We start from the raw sequence: 21985 nt of genomic DNA, 5'->3' as shown, positions 1-21985 counted from the left end.
TGCTGAAGCATTAGAGACCGTTGTGGTATATAACGACAATGTGAAATGTTTGGCATTTCCAAGCAGCTGATTTAAGTAGGGTCTTGCTGCATAGGAGATATGAAATGCAAGGCATTTAACTCAGCTAAATAATTTGAAAAGTATCTCCCAAAGTGATGTGTGTGTTGATTTATGTGGATACTCTATAAAAATAGCTGAAGTCTTATTATTTCTGCATTTCATTGTATGTTTTTTATAATTCATATTCATATTTTTTATTGAATGTTTATAATCTGTCTATACAATTCTGTGCTTCAGTATTTTAACTTTAATTGTTTTACTATCATGTCTTTCCTCACAGAATGCTTCCTTGTTATGGTAGTTTCTAGACACTTTTGTGGTACAGCAGCCTTGTTTTTTTTCTGAGAGAAATTTATCTCATTTTGAATGTTTATGGTCTAAATTATGAAGCCCCATAACCCCAAGCCCACTGGTTTTCTGTCATGGTATTGACTTCATCCAATCCTGCTTTAGGACATGGACTCAACATTGTGGTTTTGACTGCAGCCCTATTAAATGGCCCATGATGTATTTATTTGTAAACAAACAAAATATGATGTACTGTATATGTGCATTACTCCTAGTGTACTGTCACAAAAAGGAACATTTAAAATAACCAAAAACTATTCAATGTTAAATTGCCCTCAATACAGATTTACCTGTTGGCATGCAGGCTAATATATATACAATGGGGTCCAAAAGTCTGAGAATACTCGTGAAAAAGCTTTTATTTTGGATTATTTTTTAATTCAAGGTTTATTTATTTATTTGTTTGTTTGTTTGTCTATCTGTTTGAAATATTTCCTTGAATTTCATTTATTTAGTTAAATAAATTTAATTTATTTAATTAAATCCATTTTATGACACCTTAAGGGTGTCATCTGATTAAATGTTTCAGCAGAAAAGATTAGACATTTTTTCTCAAGATTAGGCAAAATCTCAAGAACATAAATTTGCTCGGATTTAAATATAAACCTTTAAATAGCACAGAATCATAAATATTAAATATTCAAGATATTGAACATTAACTTTATTTGTTTTAAATAGTTAAACCTTTTATTAAAACCTTTAAACCTTTTTTAAACCTGTTTATTTATAATTACATACATAAATGTCAGCTTTTGTTAATGTTGCTCAGGTTCCTCCAATCCACACTAATTTATCATCATTAACAGCTTTTTAACAGACTTTTGCATTTGTTAACATGAGAGAAAGAGACAGGTTCAGAAGTAGAGTTTAACTGTCCATCCATTTTCTTGCTCTGTTTTAACTTTTCACCAGGAAGGTCCTTTGGGTATACAGTATGTTGAATTGGCAATTATTGACAGACATGTTAATTTAATGAGTCAAACAAACAGCAATTTTGCCATCTGAATTGTCACACTGAGCTCAGTGGCTCCTCCAGTGGTGCATTATCCGCATCGTATACTGGCGTCATCACCTCTTGATCACTGAGGATGAAATCAGAAGAAAACAGATCAGTTCTACTACCTTACATTCCAGAATGCAGAGGTGGCTTACACTGAATGTAGTGGAGTTTTACGTGTGTGCTTGTTACTACAAATATTTAATTTTTTTAAATCTATATATGGTCTGTAATATGTCACTCACTGTGTAATGATGCCAAAAATACAGAATTGTGCCCTAATCATTTTGAAACAATGGAAATTATTTTTCTTTTTCCTCTGCTGGTGTGGTGGTGTCATGATATAAACTGGTGTTACATGAATTCAAGCTAATATTGTTATTGATAAAGTTGCACCTTTGAGTGAACAATGACAGGCAATTATTGTGATTATAATACAGTCTGGGGGTCACGGTGACTTAGTGGTTAGCACGTTCGCCTCACACCTCCAGGGTTGGGGGTTCGATTCCCACCTCCACCTTGTGTGTGTGGAGTTTGCATGTTCTCCCCGTGCCTCGGGGGTTTCCTCCGGTTCCTCCGGGTACTCCAGTTTTCTCCCCCGGTCCAAAGACATGCATGGTAGGTTGATTGGCATCTCTGGAAAATTGTCCGTAGTATGTGATTGCGTGAGTGAATGAGAGAGTGTGTGTGTGTGTGCCCTGCGATGGGTTGGCACTCCGTCCAGGGTGTATCCTGCCTTGATGCCCGATGACGCCTGAGATAGACACAGGCTCCCCGTGACCCGAGGTAGTTCAGATAAGCGGTAGAAAATGAATGAATGATAATACAGTCTGTGACTTTCCTTGTAATGTTTAACTTCAGAACAGACCCAGGCCTATTGTTTGTATCTTTCTGTAAGACTATTAGCATAGAACTAAATTTCATAGTTCAGAACTTAATAGCTTGTGAATTGTTAAACTGTTTTCAAGTGGATCAGGATGACAGGCCCCAGTGCAGTTTAATAGATGATGGACATTTAGTTTGGATCGTAACTCCTTTCAAGAAAAGTTCTTGATCAAAGAAACAAAAAGGTCAATCTGTTAAGCATAATTGATATGTTGACCATTAAACAAACAAGGTGTTTTGTGACCAGGGGCGGTTCTAGAGGCGGGGCCACAGGGGCCCTGGCCCCTGCTGAAATCTGATTGGCCCCTGATTGGCCCCCATTCCATCAATCATCAACGAGAAGAGCAACCGGAGAATTTTTCACAACGAAAAATCATTAAGAACTTTACTGGCTCATATTTTTTATTAGAGCGTTCCTAAGCCTAGGAAAAAGGAATAACTGCCAAAATGTATTTGCACCGTACTGAATAAATTATTTTGTGTGCTTAAATGTACCCTGTACTTGGCCCCTGAATGTAACATGTGGCCCCTTAATGGCCCCTGTTACCGAAAAATCCTAGAACCTCCACTATTTGTGACCAAAGTCTTGAAGAAAGCATATTTCCTGAAAGCATATCTCCATAACCAATTGCTGTCCTTCTGCTTTAAAAAAAAGTTGTGCAATGTATAAGCATGTGAATACAAGCAGCATTGGTGCCCTTCATTGGAACCAACCTGATAAGATCTTGATTTCATATGTCTAAGCACTATTATTAGAAGGCATTCACCTGGCTCTTTTGCAGTCTGTTCACTTTATTAGCATGTTACTCAAACCACATGCCTTGCAAGTGTTCTTGATGTGAAGTACAAAACCATCTCAATTATAGATGCAGTCATTAAACAATGTCTGGCTGGAATGCTACAAGCGATAACTTCAGTAATGAAACTGAAAATATTGCACTTTAGACTATTGCATTAATGGCCCATACATATGAGAGCAGACAACATATCAACTACCACGAGGGCACAAAATTGCAAGTGGTAGCAAGTTGAGACAAATGCATTCAGATATTGTGCTTGTTATACCATGCCTGGATAGTGGCAAGTTCATAAAGAAGTACTTTGGATAATTCAAAACACCTATGTGAATGTGTGTCATTCTGGACAGTGTGCCTGTTAATTCAAACAGTTGATGCCAATAGTCTAATACATTTGACCACATAATGTATATAAGTTCAACATATTTACCACAACTTTAAGAAGACTTGTAAATTCTTATATTGAAGTTCTGAGCCTTGTTCATCACAACCTGCCATCATGTCTCTTCCCATTATCATGATTATGTATGAGCTCCTTGGTTTAGTTATTTTATAATTGCTCATATTTTGAATTTTCTTCCTTCACCACACTGATTATTGTAACATTTTTCAAGTTTGTTTGCTCAAATTTTACAAAATATCTTTTCATATAGATCTTCAATTTTCTCCTCAGCAGCACTCAGCACAGGTAGTGTTGCATGAATGCCAATGAATAGATCCTCATTCAGGGTCTTCAGCTGGTTTGCCATGAGAATGCATGAATTAGTCAAAACCATGAGAACGATTATATCTGACTATATCAGAAAATAAGAATATATCTGACCAAGCATAAAAATAAACCTATAATGTAGCTGTGGGATGTGGTCGCTCAGTGGTTAAGGTGTTCAACTACTGATCGGAAGATCATTGGCTTGAATCCCAGGTCCACCAAGTTGCCACTGCAGGGCCCCTGAGCAAGGCTTAACAGGGCCCCTTAACCCTCTATTGCTCAGGTGTATAAACTGAAATAAGACAATGTAAGTCACTCTGGATAAGAGTGTCTGCTAAATGCTGTAAATGTAAATGTATAACGAGACATGGAGCTCACTGTCAAACTTCAAATTTTATAGCCAAAATATTTTGCTTCATTACACTTTTATTCAGTGTTGTGAGGTGAGTGAGTCTTATCCTCAGTCATGAACAGTGTCATCACTATGGATAATCCGTACTCATGGTATCAGCACTATTCATATGCTCTGTCTATTATGGTCCAGGGAATGCACTATGATGTGTTGTCTTCACTAGTTCCAAGTTGATCGAAAGGCTCTGTATGGAATTTTAATTCTATAATTAAGTAAATGTGTGCCAGGACATGATGACAAGGTGAAAACTTATGTTATTTATATTTGGCAACACATAAGCATCTGGGAATAGTCCACATATTCAAGATTTTGTGGCAGCCTTCCAATTTGTTGTAACACAGTGACTATATGGCAAAACGTATGTGGACACCTGCTCATCACACTCATATGTGTCTTTTCCAAAACCATAGACAGTAACACAAATTAGGTCCCCCTTTTGCACTTATAATAAATCTCCATTCTTCTGGGAAGGTGTTTCACTAGATTTTGGCATTCCATTCACGGTTGAGGTCAAAACCCACATATAGGTGTGATGGACAGGTGTCCAAATATTTATTTTACATATGGCCAAACTTTTATAACAGTTAGATCTATTCTAATTCTAATCTAATTCATAACAGAATGCTTTAGATTACAAAAACAATGATGAAATAAAATGAATGTCTTACTTTTGTTTCACTGACTTTTTTCCTATTACAAAAAATAAATAGAAGAAAAAGATAAAATTAGAACAATTTTAATAAAATATTTTTGATTCTCTAATATAATGACATTTCATCTGCATATAAGAAGTACTCACTCTTTCTGCAGTAGGAACAGCAGAACATACAGCAGCAGATGGTAGAAAGCACTGCACATCCTGACGAAGTCATAAGCATATGTTTGTAACCTGAAACGATGATCATATTTCCATTTTTTCTTCTAATCCAATCAAGGTCTATAGGTTATGTTCATGTACAATGTGTGCACATTTTGAGAGCTCAAGGTAAACCTGACATCAAACATCAGAATGAGATAAAAGTCTCTCTGTGAATTTAACTGTGGCTTGGTTGTTGGTGATGTCCTGGGAATTTCACACACAATAATGTCTCTAGACATTACAGGTTCCAGTTCATCCCAAAGGTGTTCAGTGGGGTACACAGTGAATTATTAATACTATAGCATACAAGGGCATCCAAGACACTTCTGTGCGTCTAACTTTCTGGCGATAGTCTAATACATTTGACCACATAATGTATATAAGTTCAAAATATTTACCACAACCTTAAGAAGACTTGTACTTTCTTATATTGAAGTTCTGAGCCTTGTTCATCACAACCTGCAATCATATCTCTTCCCATTATCATGATTATGTATGAGCTCCTTGGTTTAGTTATTTTATAATTGCTTATATTTGGAATTTTCTTCCTTCACCACACTGATTTTTGTAACATTTTTCAAGTTTGTTTGCTCAGATTTTACAAAATATCTTTTCATATAGATCTTCAATTTTTTCCTCAGTCTGTTTTTTTTACATAAGCCTACAGCTGTAAAATGTCCTGAGTACTGAATTCCCACATTTCTTTAGTGTTTTCCCTAATCTAAATCCTCATGAGGTGATACAGCAGCACTCAGCACAGGTAGTGTTGCATGAATGCCAATGAACAGATCCTCATTTAATTAAAACAACTGATTACTAAGCATTTCAATAGCTGACTCAGGTGACTTCAAACTAATTTGTGGACAGGCCACTGCAGGATGATAAAGTGAGAACCACTGTGATAGTCTCTAAAAGAAAGTTGATCAAATTCAGTCCTGGAGACTTTATCAAGGTCTTCATGAGCGGAATCACATGTAACTTATAACCAAACAAGACATCCTTGTTTAGTTATTTTGAATAGTAATTTTTGTAAAGATTTTTTTTTAAAGATTAGAGATTAAAGATTAAAAGAGATTAAAGGAGAATTCTCACTTGCACATAGAGGTTGAAATTGGCTCCATGAGCCATCAGGCCTACAGGTATATTCATGTGCTCCAATTAGCAGGTAAGCCGAGGGGCACTGTACTGTGCAGATAGTGCTGTTGCCTCTGTAACAGTTCACAATGCCACCATCAGGCACAGTAAGAGCCTTACACAACATACCTACAGGAAGAAGCTCATTTTATTATTTTGAAGATAATGTAAATTTGATAAAAAAAACTTTCAATTTGAAAATAAAAAATGTGAATAAATATATTTTAGGTGTGCCTGAAGCTAGTATTTATTTCTGTAAAAACCTTGTCACATACTGTATATTTTATCTAGCATTTGAGGTGGTACCTGTGCAGTTTGGGGTGTCATGTGTCCACTGTCCAGTGTGATCACACAGGGTTGTGTATGACCCTCTCAGCTCAAAGCCCTCTTCACACATAAACACACATGTAGAGTTGTAGCTGTTTGAGTTCAGTGGATGGTTGCAGTTTATTCTACCATTAGTGAGCACAGTGGCAATTGGAGGGCACTGAACAACTGGAAGACAGACAGACAGATCAGACAGACAGACAGACAGACAGACAGACAAACAGACAGACAGACAGACAAACAGACAGACAGACAGACAGACAGACAGACAGACAGACAGACAGATCAGACAGACAGACAGACAAACAGACAGACAGACAGACAGACAGACAAACAGACAGACAGACAAACAGACAGACTGGTAGATAGATAGATAGATAGATAGATAGATAGATAGATAGATAGATAGATAGATAGATAGATAGATAGATAGATAGATAGATAGATAGATAGATGATTCTGTAACTGCAGTGATGAGGAGAGTATGTAGGTAAAGTACATGTATAAGGAATGGAAGCCTCACTGGTTTCTGATTCAATATCATTTCATTTTTATAATGTTTAATAGAGCATGACATGATATTGAACACATTAATTAACACTATACCTTCACATGATGGTGTTTCTGCTGACCAGTTGCCGGTCTTGAGGCAGGTGAGTGTGTTCTGTCCTCTCAGTGTGTATCCTTCCTCACAGCTCACAGCACACGATGAACGGTACGAGAAATTTCCCAGTGGATCAGTGCAGGTCATGTGACTATTTGTGGGGGTCACAATCTGGTCACAGGTAACAGCTGTAACAGGGCGACATTAGATTATTATGTATACAGAAACCTGTGAGGTTTTCATTCATCAGGCATTTCTCACTTTACCTGCACACTTTTCTTATATATAATATGGGATTTAGACTGTGGATCCACACATACAGTCTATTAATACAGTCTAACCATAACACTAACCCTAAGTCAAATCAATTTTCTTTTTTAAAATATTTATCGTAGTCCTAACTGGACAATAATCTGAGATATTTAAATCTTTAACAGAGCTCAGTTCAAGCTGTCAATACAATGTTATTATACCTTGACACACTGGAGGATTGTGGGTCCACTTCCCCTCTGAGCCACAGTGGGTGTGATTTGAACCCATCAAGAGAAAGCCAACATCACACTCAAACTGACAAATGGAGCCATAAGCGAACTTTTCCAACAAGTCTGTACAATGCATGGAGCCACGATGAACAGAACCGAGAGCGTTGCACCTTATAACTTCAATATAAGCACAAAAATATGTTCATATGTTAACACACATACTGATATTACATAATAATGTATGCAGTAATACATTTTAACTGTAATCATTAACACTATACCTTCACATGATGGTGTTTCTGCTGACCAGTTGCCAGTCTTGAGGCAGGTGAGTGTGTTCTGTCCTCTGAGTGTGTATCCTTCCTCACAGCTCACAGCACACGATGAACGGTACGAGAAATTTCCCACTGGATTTTTACAGGTCAGGTTACCCTTCTGAGGGCTCACAGGCGGATTACAGGTCACAGCTACAATAAAACATTTGATTCTATTTATTAACAGAATACATTTGATCTGGATTGCAAAAATCAAACGGTTTTAACAATTACAAATGATCACTTGATTATATTTCCTACTATTATTTTCTAATTTACTGAGTCGTCTAATTCGCATTTAGATTTGTTGTACATTTGTTGTAGATAGATGTTCTAAATAATGATTTAACATGTACACTGAATAGAGGTTATAAAAAAAAAAAGTTTAGATTATATACATTACCATCCATACACATAGGACCAGTGAACCCTGGATTACACTTGCATGTGTAGTTGTTGATTTCCTCCACACATTCAGCATTCCTGCTGCATGACTTCTCAGAACATGATGCTACACACAGAAAAAAATGTCATTTTTGCTGGAGAAGATGGCTGAATTTACTTAAAACTAAACAAGTTAGTAATTTGAGGACATTGAACCATTTAAATGCTATAAAGCCATGTGTCTTTAAACTGATTCATGAAGCAGGAGCAAGTTCAATATCACAAGGCAGATGTTTGGGGGTCATAGAACATTGTGTATTTAACATATAATAGTATCCATGGATTTTAGAATATTATATGCTATTTACACTATACTATACACTATATTGCATGTTTTAGGACACCCCTCAAAATCATTGATTTGGTTTGGAGTTGCCAGCAGAACAATGCTCTGACTGCATTGTGTCAATTGTAAAGTGTGGTAGATGGGGGATTAAGGTGTGGTGTTGTTTTTCAGGGGTTGGGCTTGCTCCCTTAGTTCGAGTGAAAGGAACTCTTAATGTTTTAGCATACCAAGACATTTTGAATAATTTCATGCTCTAACTTTGTGTGAACAGTTTGGGGATGGCCCGTCCCTGTTCTAAGATGACTGTGCACCAGTGCAAAAATCAAGGTCCATAAAGACATGGATGAGCAAGTTTGGTGTGGAGGAACTTGACTAGCCTGCACAGAGTCCGGACCTCAACCTGATAGAAGACCTTTGACATGAATTAGAGTGGAGACTGCGAGCCAGGCCTTCTCGCCCAACATCAGTGCCTAACCTCACAAATGTGCTTCTACAGGAATGGTCAAAAATTCCCATAAACACACTTCTAAACCTTGTGGAAAGCCTTCCCAGAAGAGTTGAAGCTGTTACCACGGCAAAGGGTGGGCCAACTCTATTTTAAACCATATTCTGGTTTAAGAATAGGATGTCATTAAAGTTCATGGGCATGTAAAGGTAGACATCCCAAAGCTTTTGGCAATATAGCCTATGTAAGTGTGGAACACCTTTAGATACGGTCCATGAGGAGTAGATGTTAGGAGTTTGAGGTGGTATGTCACTGGGTGCCCACCCTGTTTGAAGGTTACGATGTACACCATCCAGATTCCCAGCCTCTGCACAGACAAGTGTATGCTGCTCTCACTTACAGTATGTTAAAGCTACAATAAACAGTCGTTCTCTGTTTATTTTATGGGAAATAAAACCCACTAGAAACTTGTTCCTCTTGTAGCCTTTAGTCATTATAATGCATTCTGAATGCAAGAGTTTTATCAGAGTGGAGAAATAAAAAAAGACAGATCATCATGTCCCCCAGATAAACTAACCCAATCTGGATATGACCTTAGATTTTAGGGAGTGTCCTCTATACAAGTACCTGTATGTGAGCAGTTACTACATAAATAACAATTTGCACATTGAAACAAATCATTAATTAAATATAAGCTTATTGTCTATGTTACAGTATGACAAAGTTAAGATGTCAAATTACTGATTGGAAGGTTGTGAGTTCAAATCAGTACACAACCAAGCTGCCACTGCTGGGCCTTGAACACCACTCAACTGCTCAGTTGGATAAATTGTGTATAATAGTGATTAGTTGATGTGTGTTAGCAATGATTTCTAGGGAAGCTATCTCTGTATTGTGTATATGTAGTGCATTATGTACTGAATAAATACTAAAGGAGGTATCCAGGTGTTTCAGATCTCCCTTGGTGGTTAGTAAAATATTCTCTCATGGATACATAAATGTCCTTACCGCCATAACACAAGGCACGCTTCTTTTTGCTGCACTTTTCATCATTCCACTTGCCATTTTGTGTCCCATTATTAATGTATATTTCTACACAGTCCTCATCTTGCTTTTTGTTATTTGGTTCATTGTTAGCCCAGGATCCACCATTCTCCAACATCTGTGCTGTCCCCTGCCAAGTCCAAATGTCCTGAGTCTTTCTGAGTCCAATCCAATAATAGATTTTAGGCTTCTGCGGGAGATTATCTTTAAGGTAGTTGTTGTGTTCTTCATTTGGAATAACCATCATCCAACTGGATCGATTTTCACACCATGCTTTGGCCTCGGTCCAGGTCATCACCTCACTGGAATATGTGTAGGTCCAGCTCATGACAAAAACTATTAAGTCAAATTAACAAAGTTCAGATAAAATTCTGATGACTGATTGTTTAAAAAATGATGTACATTAAAAAGTATTGTACACTACCAGTCAAAGGTTTGAACAGGTTAAAAACAGTTTTAATTTAGAATTTGGAGAATTTGTGAAGAGCTGAAAGTCAGAAAAAAAAAAATAACCTGAAGCTCTATGAAACAATGCTTTATCTGTGATTCTGTAAAGAATTTAACATGTAAAACAGTTTGATTTAACCCTTTAATGCCTACTACCTTAATATGTGTCATAGATGTAATGTAAATTATTCTAAAATATTAGAAAAGCATGTCCAAACATTTGAGTGGTGATGTAAGTGTGGGAAACTGAATTAACAAGATAACTTACCAGATGTTAAACTTATGGACAGCAAAAGATGTGTTTGTGCATAAAGACTCACAAGTAACACCAGGCCTCCAGCCTAAATATCAGAATTGTTCAGTAACTTGACATGTTTTGAGAGTGCATTTTGGTACACACTTAATACGTTCACTACATTCTTATAATACTCTTGTAATACTTTCTGTTTTGCATTAGACCAAAAGAATAATATCCATTGGGAATGCTTTTAAAAATATACTTGCAAAAAATGTAAAAAAATGCAACATACTTTACCATGATATACTCTACTGCTTCCTGAGTCACTTCACGTTTGCTCCAGCAGAAGTCCTTCTACCGACTGAGTCTCTCTCTGACTGCAGGCAGTTTTCAGTCTTTTAAAGGTAGGCTGCTAGGTCATTTTAAATGGCAGGATATGCCTTTGTACATTATCACAATGTAATCTTTATGACCCTGTGACCTGGGTTTTTTTTCCTGTCCTGTTTTTATAGTTCATATAAAGAGCCAGACTCAAAAAGTAACCCATCCTCATTTGGATGACATTGGAGAGTGAGAGAAAGAGAGAAACACAGATTTTTAGCTATGCTAAAATATAGATGTGTGCAAAGCGCAGACAGGAGACTCTGGCAAGACTAGCTATGACAGTATAGGATTCTCTTTTGAGAGATTACAGGAATCATGCGCATCATAGTAATAAACCTCATCCAATTATTGGTAGATGAGCCATTGTAGACGTATCTACACAATTTAAAATCTCAACATGAGAAATTGTATTGTAAAAGATTGCTTCTGTGAGACCATAAATTACTCCAAAAGGATCGATCTGCTTTACAGTAAATACATAATGTACATAAGTCACAGTGCACTCAACACACTTTGTTCTGCATTGGTAACATTCTCACAGCCATCATCACTACCACTGGCCCCAAAACAACAATTCACCAGAAGAATAAATTCAGTGTTCAGGGGTCAAAACCTGTCTCTTCACTTCAGCCACAGTTGCAGGAAAAGGCAAAGTCAGACTGGCCTGGTCATCAAAACACAATCAGTCAATGTGTTTATATAGTGTTTGGCTCAGTGGCATGCATGAGAGGAAATGGGACAATAAAGTCACTCACTCCACAGTGCGCCACTGTGATAAACTGTGAAAAAAAGTCTGACTTTGATCCTTTATACAATCATTTAGTTTCCTTTTTTCAGTCTTTCAGTTTTTGCCATGTCCATGTTGCAAGCAAAATGTCTTTCAGTAGGTTTCTGTTAGAATAATAAACATGGACTTTCATTGGGTTAGTGGGAAAGTGGACAGGGGCATGTTTAGTTTATTGGATTTAAACCTGATCTCATTTTACAATAGCATTACTTTATACCCAGAGAAATTATTTTTTAATATAATTTTGAACTGATTTTTTAATATATATTTCAACTTTACAAACTTTGAACTAACAAGTAAATTTTCTCTCCTAAAAAAACTACAAAAACATATTTGTTATTCTCATTAACATTTATTCACAATTTGACAATTCACATTTTAATAGCATAATCAGCATGACCAAGAACCAAGATAAACTCAGTAAATATCTTCACAAATATAAATAACAGTAAAAAATATACAGTACATAATTGTAGTACATGTTAAAATCCATAAAATGCACAAAGAGCATCAAATAATATGCTCAATAAATTACAGAATAAAAAACATTTTTTTCCATTGGAAAGCATAATAATAGACAATATATTAAATAACTAGTAACATCCATTCTACAGAGCACTGAAGATCAACCTCAGTTTATTTAACTGGCTTTCCCTTTTACTTATACTTTCATATATAGTCGCAGCTTACACTTGGCACACAGCTTAAAGTCAAGATCATAGCTAATAACCTGTGTTCTCTCGCTTTCACTAATTCAGCTTGAAGATCCTTCAGCTGAGAATCACTGCTGCTGGACTGCTGTGGATGATACCACACAGACAGATACCCTAAAGATGGCTGTGGATGGTGTCACTTTAACATCCTACAGAACAGACTAAATCCAATAAGGGATTTACTCACAGCTGCTTTGTGACAATGTCCATAAAAGGGAAATATAATTAAAAGTGAATTGAACCATTCATTCACTCTACAGTGAAAACTGCTGTGTCCGCAATGCAGTATCAACAGACCTGTGTGCAGAAATTAAAAAGAAATTATTGTACTTCTTTTATTATTTTTTACATTTATAATAACAGAATAATTAAAATAAGCCTAAATTGTGACGAACACAATTTACACTCTGGATATTACTACTGTCATAGAAGAAAGATCGTAAACTCACCTAGATGTAGTCTGTAGTCATTTATGTTTAGATGAGACTGTCAGTGCTACTTTTGTAGACCTGGGGTGGCACATCAATGTCTGAGTCACTGAAAAAATACACACAATCAGTCTCACAACCCAACCAGAACATCCAACACAAATAAACATTGTGTAAAACATTGTGGAATCAAATCTCACCTGAGGTCAAACTTCTTAGCTGTAATTAAAAACAGAAAACAATATATAAGCATTAGTTTATGATAATACTGTATAACTTAATAACTCAACTGATTTAATATAAAGGTTTAATATAAATGTAAAAAGCTTTGTAATAAATATAATAATGTAGGGAAAGATTAAGAGTAGCATATAAAAAAAAAAAACATTTTATACATAGTAAATTTATCCTTTTTTTTTTTTTTTACCTTTCAAATTTCTGAGTCTCTTTAATATCCAGAAAACAAAAGCAAAGCTGGAAAATGCAGTGATGCCTCCTAAACCCATGGTCAGGCCAGATACCAAAGATGGGCTGAAGGACACAGGATGAGCTGGTGGAAATGAAGATAACAAAATGAATAGACGGAAGAGAAGATTACTACAACGGGCTTCCTGATCTCTATGTCATAATATAACTCTCTTTTTTTCAACAAACTGTTGCTTTTTAGACTTTTAGTTTCATTCATATTTCATTTATTCATTTGTGCATTTCATTTCAATGTAAAGTTCAGCATGATTTACCTTGGCACTCAGGCACCTCTCCAGTCCAGTTGCCATTGAGGCTGCACAATACCATCTCGTTACCATGAAGCTGGTAGTCATCAAGACAGCTAAAGGAACAGGTAGTGTTGAAGAGCGGCTCGGAGGAACAGTTGATGAGGCCATTGTTTGGCTTCTGGAGGTCAGGACATCTCACTTCTGCATAACAGAAATATAATGAAGAAAACTTCAACATGCAAGCTCTAAATATTTGCATATGTTAGATATACTGTAAATGCATGTAACAAATTAATATACTCAGTTTAAGCATAAACTTTGAATTTTGAATGTTTTAGATTCTCAGTCTTTTTGGTTTTACTGATTCAACAGCGTTATTATGCTATTAGTGCTGCACCTCAGAAGTGGAATTAAGATCTTGGGTTAGGGATTGTACCTGTGCAGCTGGGGATTTTAGTGCTCCATTCTCCTGCATCTGTACACTCTGTGTTCAATGCACCCTCCAGGATGAAGCCCTCACTACAGGTAAAGCTGCATATAGAGCCTTTACTGAGAGTCTGGTCTGTACAGGACACAATGCCATTCTGTGGAGTCTGGAGCGCAGGGCACTGAACAGCTGCAGATTAAACACAAGTAGGATTTGGTTTTCTTTACTGTTTTAACTTATGTAAACATTAAAGAGCTAAAAAAAAAGTCAAACTAAAGGACTGAGTCCTGTTTCTTACCTTTACAGGATGGTGTCTCCTGGTTCCACTGAGCAGTTTTTGTGCACGTGAGCTCTGACGTGCCCAGCAGGTGAAACCCAACGTTACAGCTGAACGTGCAGCTGCTCCCAAAACTATCACCACTGCAGATCATTTCACCATCCACTGGCTTCTCAAGAGTCGGACAGCGGACTGCTGTGGGGGACACACAGAGACGTCAGGTTGACATACACTCAGTAAATACACCATAGCCAACAACAGCAGTACATTCTGTGTCAGTAGCTTATTCAGCATCAAATAAAGTTAACTGCACAATGTAGGACTTTACAGCTAAACTGTGTAAGAAGCTTCAATAATCTATGCATTTAATATTAATCTATGCATTTAATTAAAGTGCAAGAATTAAATTCTAATTGCAGCATTGGCATGTCACTGCTGCATAGCAGAAATGCAAAGGAAAAAATTAATGCAAACACATCGAAATTGTACTCTACATGCATGAAATAAATAAACATATTTGGTATTAGCATAGATGTTTGCCATTTTGACTGCTTTAGCTTAGCTAGACTAAGGGTTTGGTGGGCTGGAGTCCAGCACAATTTGAGGACTTCGGTACTAAAAGACACTCTGGTTAAATAGCACTCCATTAAGCTTTGTAGAATTATTTGAGCTAACAAATAATCAAACTGTGCTAGACATCAGAAGTGGAATTAAGATCTTGGGTTAGGGATTGTACCTGTGCAGCTGGGGATTTTAGTGCTCCATTCTCCTGCATCTGTACACTCTGTGTTCAATGCACCCTCCAGGATGAAGCCCTCACTACAGGTAAAGCTGCATATAGAGCCTTTACTGAGAGTCTGGTCTGTACAGGACACAATGCCATTCTGTGGAGTCTGGAGCGCAGGGCACTGAACAGCTGCAGATTAAACACAAGTAGGATTTGGTTTTCTTTACTGTTTTAACTTATGTAAACATTAAAGAGCTAAAAAAAAAAGTAAAACTAAAGGACTGAGTCCTGTTTCTTACCTTTACAGGATGGTGTCTCCTGGTTCCACTGAGCAGTTTTTGTGCACGTGAGCTCTGACGTGCCCAGCAGGTGAAACCCAACGTTACAGCTGAACGTGCAGCTGCTCCCAAAACTATCACCACTGCAGATCATTTCACCATCCACTGGCTTCTCAAGAGTCGGACAGCGGACTGCTGTGGGGGACACACAGAGACGTCAGGTTGACATACACTCAGTAAATACACCATAGCCAACAACAGCAGTACATTCTGTGTCAGTAGCTTATTCAGCATCAAATAAAGTTAACTGCACAATGTAGGACTTTACAGCTAAACTGTGTAAGAAGCTTCAATAATCTATGCATTTAATATTAATCTATGCATTTAATTAAAGTGCAAGAATTAAATTCTAATTGCAGCATTGGCATGTCACTGCTGCATAGCAGAAATGCAAAGGAAAAAATTAATGCAAACACATCGAAATTGTACTCTACATGCATGAAATAAATAAACATATTTGGTATTAGCATAGATGTTTGCCATTTTGACTGCTTTAGCTTAGCTAGACTAAGGGTTTGGTGGGCTGGAGTCCAGCACAATTTGAGGACTTCAGTACTAAAAGACACTCTGGTTAAATAGAACTCCATTAAGCTTTGTAGAATTATTTGAGCTAACAAATAATCAAACTGTGCTAGACATCAGAAGTGGAATTAAGATCTTGGGTTAGGGATTGTACCTGTGCAGCTGGGGATTTTAGTGCTCCATTCTCCTGCATCTGTACACTCTGTGTTCAATGCACCCTCCAGGATGAAGCCCTCACTACAGGTAAAGCTGCATATAGAGCCTTTACTGAGAGTCTGGTCTGTACAGGACACAATGCCATTCTGTGGAGTCTGGAGCGCAGGGCACTGAACAGCTGCAGATTAAACACAAGTAGGATTTGGTTTTCTTTACTGTTTTAACTTATGTAAACATTAAAGAGCTAAAAAAAAAAGTCAAACTAAAGGACTGAGTCCTGTTTCTTACCTTTACAGGATGGTGTCTCCTGGTTCCACTGAGCAGTTTTTGTGCACGTGAGCTCTGACGTGCCCAGCAGGTGAAACCCAACGTTACAGCTGAACGTGCAGCTGCTCCCAAAACTATCACCACTGCAGATCATTTCACCATCCACTGGCTTCTCAAGAGTCGGACAGCGGACTGCTGTGGGGGACACACAGAGACATCAGGTTGACATACACTCAGTAAATACACCATAGCCAACAACAGCAGTACATTCTGTGTCAGTAGCTTATTCAGCATCAAATAAAGTTAACTGCACAATGTAGGACTTTACAGCTAAACTGTGTAAGAAGCTTCAATAATCTATGCATTTAATATTAATCTATGCATTTAATTAAAGTGCAAGAATTAAATTCTAATTGCAGCATTGGCATGTCACTGCTGCATAGCAGAAATGCAAAGGAAAAAATTAATGCAAACACATCGAAATTGTACTCTACATGCATGAAATAAATAAACATATTTGGTATTAGCATAGATGTTTGCCATTTTGACTGCTTTAGCTTAGCTAGACTAAGGGTTTGGTGGGCTGGAGTCCAGCACAATTTGAGGACTTCAGTACTAAAAGACACTCTGGTTAAATAGAACTCCATTAAGCTTTGTAGAATTATTTGAGCTAACAAATAATCAAACTGTGCTAGACATCAGAAGTGGAATTAAGATCTTGGGTTAGGGATTGTACCTGTGCAGCTGGGGATTTTAGTGCTCCATTCTCCTGCATCTGTACACTCTGTGTTCAATGCACCCTCCAGGATGAAGCCCTCACTACAGGTAAAGCTGCATATAGAGCCTTTACTGAGAGTCTGGTCTGTACAGGACACAATGCCATTCTGTGGAGTCTGGAGCGCAGGGCACTGAACAGCTGCAGATTAAACACAAGTAGGATTTGGTTTTCTTTACTGTTTTAACTTATGTAAACATTAAAGAGCTAAAAAAAAGTCAAACTAAAGGACTGAGTCCTGTTTCTTACCTTTACAGGATGGTGTCTCCTGGTTCCACTGAGCAGTTTTTGTGCACGTGAGCTCTGACGTGCCCAGCAGGTGAAACCCAACGTTACAGCTGAACGTGCAGCTGCTCCCAAAACTATCACCACTGCAGATCATTTCACCATCCACTGGCTTCTCAAGAGTCGGACAGCGGACTGCTGTGGGGGACACACAGAGACGTCAGGTTGACATACACTCAGTAAATACACCATAGCCAACAACAGCAGTACATTCTCTTTATTCAGCATTAAGTTAACTGCACTACATTAAACTTTATAGCACAAGAAGTTAGTTTCAGCTTTGGGATTCACTGAAGTTGTAAACTTGTAAACTTTTCTTACCTTCACAGGTGGGCTGTGAGTCATTCCACTGTCCAGAGGCGTTACACATCAGCAAGCTGTAGCTGGAACCTGTTAGTTTGTACCCTTCTTCACAGCTAAACTCACAGGAGGACTGATAGCTGAAGGGTTTAATCGTATGATTGCACTGTATGGTTCCATGAAGAATCACATTTAGACTGACGCACTGGACTACTACAAAAACAAGGACAAAAAACAATACAGTTGAAATAGAGCGCAAGTTGTTTAATCTAAATGTAAATGTTTAAACAGGGCTGGTATCAAATTTACTTACGCTCACAGGTTGGGGGTTTGTTGGACCATGCTTCAGTGCCACCACACTGTGTTGTTTTCGCACCAACTAAGTTGTAGCCTTCATCACAGGAATACTCACATTCGGAATTGTATGAGAAATTTCCATTAGGGTGGTGGCATTGAACGCTGCCATGCTCAGGAGCAGAGATTTCCTTTGCTTCGCATTTAACAACTGAAAATCAGGTTACAAGCTTAGTCCATTCTCATTATATTACACAAAACTGGGGCAGTAAAGACAGGATGATAAGAATTTTATTAAAGTACAGTTTCTACATGGTGGTAGATGCTCAATGATCATGTAACTAACATGTAACTCTAACTGCTCCTCTAGTTGTCTGTATGACTTTAAACAGATATAAGAAAGAACAATAACAGTTTTATTTTGCTACTCACCATGTTCACACTTGTCTCCGTAAAAACCCTCTAAACAGTTACAGCTGTGGTTGTTGATGGTCTCAACACACTCTCCATGATAACTACAGGAGTCGTTCTTACAGGATGCTGAAGGAGAGAGAAAAACATTTGCGCTCTTGTACACACAATGTAGACAGAATCATTTTCTTATGTAGATATCCCAAAATCCATGCTAGGTATAAGTCATTTTAATTCTCTCAGATTGTGTTCAAGACCACCAGCTTCTTAACAATAAATCAAACCTGTCTTTTGACCTATAACAAGATGATGTCTTATCATTGATGACTTTTTGTTCAATGGAAACATACCAGTGTAACATAGTGCCGTCTTCTCCTTCATGCAGGACTCATCATTCCACTTGCCACTGTCTTGGACTCTCCGAATGTAGATCTCCACACAGTCCTCATTGTTGCGTCCGTTATTAGGTTCCCCTGTGGCCCAGTTCTCAGCCTCAGCTGTCAGATGTTTATTGGTTCCGACCCAGGTCCAGACATTGTCAATTTTGCGAATACCAATCCAATAGTATCCTGATACCCAGGGGAGTATTTCATTGAGGTATTCAATTTCGGCATGGTTTTGAATTGCCACCATGTCTGTGTAGTGACTCTGACACCATTCACGGGCTTTTGTCCAAGTCATGGTATAATTTGAGGAATGGTACGACCAGCCTTCAACTCCTGGCCACTGATTCAACACTGTTAGGAAGCAAAGACATTTATTGCAAACCACTGATTTATAAACTGCTATTCTAATACATGTGCTGGTAATGGCCTGTGGATTAAACAGATTTCTTACTTGATAGGAGAAGGATGAAAAATGTAGCAATTGTGGGTTTTTGAGTCTTGTAGAAATGCTGTAAAAGTGAATAAATTCTTTAATGAAATTGTTTTCTTCACATTTTTAGCCCTGTTCTAATGGCAGATAATTTTGCTCATTTTAAGCATGCATTCACAGAAATTTGAAACATTATCTGCTAATGGAATATGTAAGTTTAATAGCAGAAAGAATAATATTATAATAAACATTAAATATACTTGCTCTTATTCAAGATCATTTTACTTGCTAATTTTTGTATGGCATCGACATTCAAACAGTCACTCATAGAATCCTATAGAAAACATTTACAATATTTAAGATCATTAAACAGCACTAATAAAGATCCCTTGTACTTACCATTGTAAGTAATTCTCTGGATGTAATAATTGGAGGTATAGTCACAATATCAGGATAGGATGAATGTCTCTATGTGTTGTGTGGTTCAGTTATGTGAGCTCAGAGCTGCTGTGAGGGTGATTTATATAGGTGGCTCAACTTCTGCCTGGACCGTGTCCCGGAATCTTGAGGCGACATGGACCAGAGTTTTGGACTTCCGCTTTCTGGAAATACCCTTCTTCCCACTTTCCATATTTCCCCAATGGACTTGGAGAGGAAGCATGGCAGGAAATTTGCTTTTCCCTTTCTTTGCTAATAAAGTCAATGTTCCTGTTTGTAAAACAATGGATTCTTGTAAAAGCAGTATAAAGTATATATTTATATTATTCATTCATTCATTCATCTTCTACTGCTTATCCAATATTTATATTATATGTATATATATACGTATATATATATATATATATATATATATATATATATATATATATATATATATATATACACACACACACACACACCATTAACACATTAACACAAAAGATGAAAGCGACTATAGATCAGAATTTCAGACATAGTTTCCATTTTCCATGTTTTTTCATTTTTCAAGGTGTATGCTTGTGGCCTGGTTTTACCTTCATATTACACTGACCAGATATGTTACACATCGGCCAACTGTTGCCTGAACTTACAGCTCATAGCTAAACTTACAGGAATGAGCTGACTGACAGATGGGTGAAGTTTTCTAGAGAATGATTGCACTGTATAGACTTTCCATGACGTGTCACATTTAGTTAAAAGCACCTCTTTCCACATGATCAAAAATTATTAGAGCACATAATTGCTAGGTTTTTCTTCTCGCCCACGTATGTGCTGTTAGATTGAAGGTTTACATTATTAACAGCTCTGGAATGTCTACTCTTGGAAAACAACAGCAGGAAGGCTTCTGAGGTATTCCATGAAAAAGAGAGTGTTAGAGCAGAGGTCTCCCACCTTTGTCCTCTGAGATAAGGTGGCTAAAATAAATGTGGCCAAGAGGAACATTTATTTGCCATAAAACAAACAGCTGAATAAGCCGTTTTTGTGTGACCTTTTAAAAATGTCAGTATTGAACAGTCATATTATGCAATAAATCATGTAAAATGCACACAAACATCATGTTAATTGTTGAGTTGAACAAATTTATTCCACATGGGTTATCAGTTATAATAACCCATATTTTGTGCATTCACATAAATTCTATTATTTGTCAGCAAATTGTTACTTAAGTCCCATGGCACAAACCCTGATAGCCTCAACAAGACTGAAAAGGCTCTTTGGTAATAAAAAAAATAAACAAAACAAACAAATGGAACACCTTTGATATTAAAGGTAATATTAATTTTGAAAACAGAAAGGTTAAATTGTATTGGACTGTATGTGATTAAATAGTAGTCATTTTAATGGCAGCATATGCAAGCTCGGTGGGAAATATTAAACAGTATAAATATTAAACAGCACACTTGTCTTGCATTCTCAAGCAGCAGGATATATTCTTCAAAGGGTTTTTCTTGTGTTTTCAAAAGTGTTTTCTTTATCCTTGATCCAAACTACTTCAATTTCAACTACTACAGTTTACATCCGACAACTGACACCTGTACCATACAGTAGACTTTAAATAGGAAAATAATCTGTCAAAATTCTTTTCAAAAATAAAGATAAAAAGATGTTCTGTGAGCCCTCAGAGTTTTGGTAGAGAACATTAGTTCAGTGGGTGTGAATACTTTTACAAAGTACCATAGATAGTGCCTTTATTGTCAGTACACATCAGCAATATCAAGTGTCTAATTATAGTGTAAAAAAGAGAACAAATTTAAAAAAAAAAAAAGTATAAAAAAAATTGAAACCATTTGAAAATTGAAAAAACTGAACCAAGACAAGAAACAGGCGAGCAGAATACAGAGCGGAATACAGAGCGGAATACAGAGCGGAATACAGAGCGGAATACAGAGCGGAATACAGAGCGGAATACAGAGCGGAATACAGAGCAGAATACAGAGGGGAGACGGGAACATTAACACCAACTTACAACAACGACCAACACCAGGGAAGTGAACAAACAGAGTATATATAGCTGACAGGAACCAATGACAAAGCGGAGACAATCAGAGAC

General features: G+C 37.2%; 1 protein-coding gene across 1 annotated transcript; it reads right to left on the bottom strand.

The window, feature by feature from the left end:
- Positions 1-1112: 1112 nt before the first annotated feature.
- LOC132842446 (uncharacterized) lies at positions 1113-20009 on the bottom strand. The gene is made up of 30 exons (XM_060865119.1): positions 19855-20009; positions 19477-19534; positions 18990-19376; positions 18661-18768; positions 18248-18439; positions 17956-18147; positions 17599-17772; positions 17311-17490; positions 16596-16769; positions 16306-16485; positions 15591-15764; positions 15301-15480; positions 14586-14759; positions 14297-14476; positions 13885-14061; positions 13572-13694; positions 13345-13363; positions 11525-11591; positions 10863-10935; positions 10112-10483; positions 9363-9470; positions 8332-8439; positions 7896-8081; positions 7606-7791; positions 7135-7320; positions 6508-6696; positions 6160-6330; positions 5008-5097; positions 4877-4898; positions 1113-1490 (listed from the first exon to the last, which is right to left on the bottom strand). Exons 1-30 carry the CDS (start codon positions 19855-19857, stop codon positions 1418-1420), a joined length of 4506 nt encoding a protein of 1501 aa, XP_060721102.1. The 5' UTR covers positions 19858-20009; the 3' UTR covers positions 1113-1417.
- Positions 20010-21985: the final 1976 nt, after the last annotated feature.

Source organism: Tachysurus vachellii, chromosome 3, assembly GCF_030014155.1.
Source record: "Tachysurus vachellii isolate PV-2020 chromosome 3, HZAU_Pvac_v1, whole genome shotgun sequence".
Lineage (NCBI taxonomy): Eukaryota > Metazoa > Chordata > Actinopteri > Siluriformes > Bagridae > Tachysurus > Tachysurus vachellii.
The sequence above is the reverse complement of the archived record's forward strand: the minus strand, read 5'-3'. Positions and strand labels throughout refer to the sequence as shown.